At 56.1% G+C, this 2,789-nt stretch overlaps 1 protein-coding gene across 1 annotated transcript in view; it reads left to right on the forward strand.

Annotated features, from left to right (window-relative positions):
* The window catches only part of sos1 (son of sevenless homolog 1 (Drosophila)), a 21,706-nt gene that overhangs the window by 15,348 nt on the left and 3,569 nt on the right, over nucleotides 1–2,789 (forward strand). The window contains exons 14-20 of the mRNA XM_008420725.2: nucleotides 715–943; nucleotides 1,014–1,133; nucleotides 1,216–1,378; nucleotides 1,620–1,737; nucleotides 1,811–1,983; nucleotides 2,057–2,173; nucleotides 2,245–2,518. Of these exons, the coding sequence (XP_008418947.2) occupies nucleotides 715–943; nucleotides 1,014–1,133; nucleotides 1,216–1,378; nucleotides 1,620–1,737; nucleotides 1,811–1,983; nucleotides 2,057–2,173; nucleotides 2,245–2,518 (1,194 nt within the window). The remainder of the gene's footprint in view (nucleotides 1–714; nucleotides 944–1,013; nucleotides 1,134–1,215; nucleotides 1,379–1,619; nucleotides 1,738–1,810; nucleotides 1,984–2,056; nucleotides 2,174–2,244; nucleotides 2,519–2,789) is intronic.

The raw sequence follows: 2,789 nt of genomic DNA on the forward strand, positions 1-2,789 counted from the left end.
GACTCTCTCTGACCTGGACTCTCTCTGACCTGGACTCTCTCTGACCTGGACTCTCTCTGAGCTGGACTTGGCCAGCTGAATTTCCGCTGCTCCTGGTGGGATTTCCGGGCTGGAGCGTTGTTCACAGCCTGGCCGACTTCTGATTGGTTCATTGGAGAAACGTTGTTTCCATTTACCGTTAAATCTTTGTCTGAAGCGGCGAATCTAATCCAGATTAGGGTTAGAACAGATTATGACGGGAGTTTATTGATGCAGCATATTGAAATGACAGCCATGGAGAAAGTCCAGCTCTGATCCAGAGGTCTGGTCTTTGTCCCGCCCCCACAGCTAATGAACCAATCAACAGCTAACACCAAACCGGCCCGGTTGGAAGCCAGGCGGTACCAGGCTGGAAGTGCTAATGCAAAAAGCTGTGCAGTGCAAAAGGGGCTCTGGACTTGGACTAGACCTGGACCTGGACATGGGCCTGCACAGAACCCAAAGGTTGTACTGGTACTATAAGACGCTGTCCCTTTAAGACAGCTCTACTTCCTGGGTTTTATTTCAGAATCCTGAACAGTGATTGGTCAGCAGGGAGAGGCGGAGCGCCCCCTGCTGGGCGCCACACCAACCTGCTGCTGGTTCTGTTGGTGGTTCTCAACCTGACTGCTGGTGTTTGGTGAGCGGTTCTGCGGACCTGGTCCGGTCCGATGAGCGGTTCTGGTTGTGTTGCAGGGAAGGCCATGAGGAAATGGGTGGAGTCAATCACTAAGATCATCCAGAGGAAGCAGCAGGTGCAGGTGAGCCAGGTGAGCCCCCCCCCCAGCATCACCTTCCAGAACTCTCCGCCCCCCATCGAGTGGCACCTCTGCAGGCAAGGAGCCGTTGAGACCTTTGACCTCATGACCCTTCACCCCATCGAGGTCGCCCGTCAGCTGACGCTGCTCGAGTCTGACTTCTACAGGTAACGTACGTTTCCCAGTGCGCCAGGCCCATTTGACCTCTGACCCCTGACCTCTGACTTGGGCCCTCAGGGCAGTGCGTCCGTCTGAGCTGGTGGGCAGCGTCTGGACCAAGGAGGACAAGGAGCTGCACTCGCCCAACCTGCTGCGGATGATCCGGCACACCACCAACCTCACGCTGTGGCTGGAGAAGTGAGACATGGAGCCCACCTGTGCCCGGTGGACTCTTGGTGTCCTCAAGGTGACGTCCACTCAGGCTGCCGTCTCTCTGCAGGTGCATTGTTGAGACGGAGAACCTGGAAGAGCGGGTTGCCGTGGTTTCTCGGATCATCGAGATCTTGCAGGTTTTCCAGGAGCTGAATAATTTCAACGGCGTTCTGGAAGTGGTCAGCGCCATGAACTCCTCACCTGTCTATAGACTGGACCACACTTTCGAGGTAGAGCCCCCTGATGCTCCGCCCATCCACCTGACCCACAGAACATGGTCCAACAGGTCTGGCAGGTCCAGATCACATGGTCTTAGATGCATCATGGGATCTATCGGATCTGCCATCTTGTTTACAGAACCAGACAGAATGCATGTTGATGACCGCCATTTTGGGGTTGTGCTGAAGTTGCTGTGGGACCTGGTGAACAGAACCACTGGTACCGATTCTGACAAAACTGCTTCTGTTTTAGCAAATCCCGAGTCGCCAGAGGAAGATCCTGGAAGAAGCTCATGAGCTGAGTGAAGATCACTACAAGAAATACCTGGCCAAGCTGCGCTCCATCAACCCGCCCTGCGTCCCGTTCTTTGGTACAACCCGACCGTGGCCTGCTGGTACCGGTACCGGCGGAACTCTGCTCTGATGGTGCTGTTTGTGCTGTAGGGATCTATCTGACCAACATCCTGAAGACAGAGGAGGGAAACCCGGACTTCCTGCGGCGACACGGCAAAGACCTGATCAACTTCAGCAAGAGGCGGAAAGTGGCAGAGATCACTGGAGAGATCCAACAGTACCAGAACCAGCCTTACTGCCTGAGCGTGGAGCCCGACATCAGGGTGAGGCGCTGCTGATGTCACTTCCTGTGTCATGGAGTAGGGTTGAAGGTAATCTGTTGTGTCTGTGGAGCAGAAGTTCTTGGAGAACCTGAACCCGATGGAGGACATGTCCGAGAAGGACTTTGCTGATCATCTCTTCAACAAGTCCTTGGAGATCGAACCTCGAAACACGCGGTCGCTGCCTCGTTTCGTAAGTGTTGCCATAGTAACTGCCCATCACATGCTAATTTGTTCCATGACATGTTCTCATTCCTGGTCCAGGTGAAGCGGTACACCTGTCCTCTGAAGTCCCCGGGCATCAGACCCACGTCAGCAAGGATCGGCACCATGAGACACCCTACCCCACTGCAGAACGAGCCCAGGAAGATCAGCTACAACCGGGTCACCGACAGCGAGTCCGAAGGCGGTGTCATCTCTGCTCCCAACTCCCCCCGCACGCCGCTGACTCCGCCCCCAGCCTCCGCCGCGTCCAGCTCCACAGATGTGGGCAGCGTGTTCGACTCGCCTCAGGGTCCAAGCAGCCCCTTCCACTCAAGTAAGACCTGATCTCTAGCTGTGCCCACAGACACTAGCCCCGCCCACATACACTAGCCCCGCCCACAGACACTAGCCCCGCCCATAGACACTAGCCCCGCCCACAGACACTAGCCACGCCCACAGACACTAACCACGCCCACAGACACTAACCACGCCCACAGACACTAACCACGCCCACCGACACTAGCCCCGCCCATAGACACTAGCCACACCCACAGACACTAACCCCGCCCATAGACACTTACCACGCCCACAGACACTAACCACGC

The sequence above is a fragment of the Poecilia reticulata genome, linkage group LG1 (assembly GCF_000633615.1).
Source record: "Poecilia reticulata strain Guanapo linkage group LG1, Guppy_female_1.0+MT, whole genome shotgun sequence".
Lineage (NCBI taxonomy): Eukaryota > Metazoa > Chordata > Actinopteri > Cyprinodontiformes > Poeciliidae > Poecilia > Poecilia reticulata.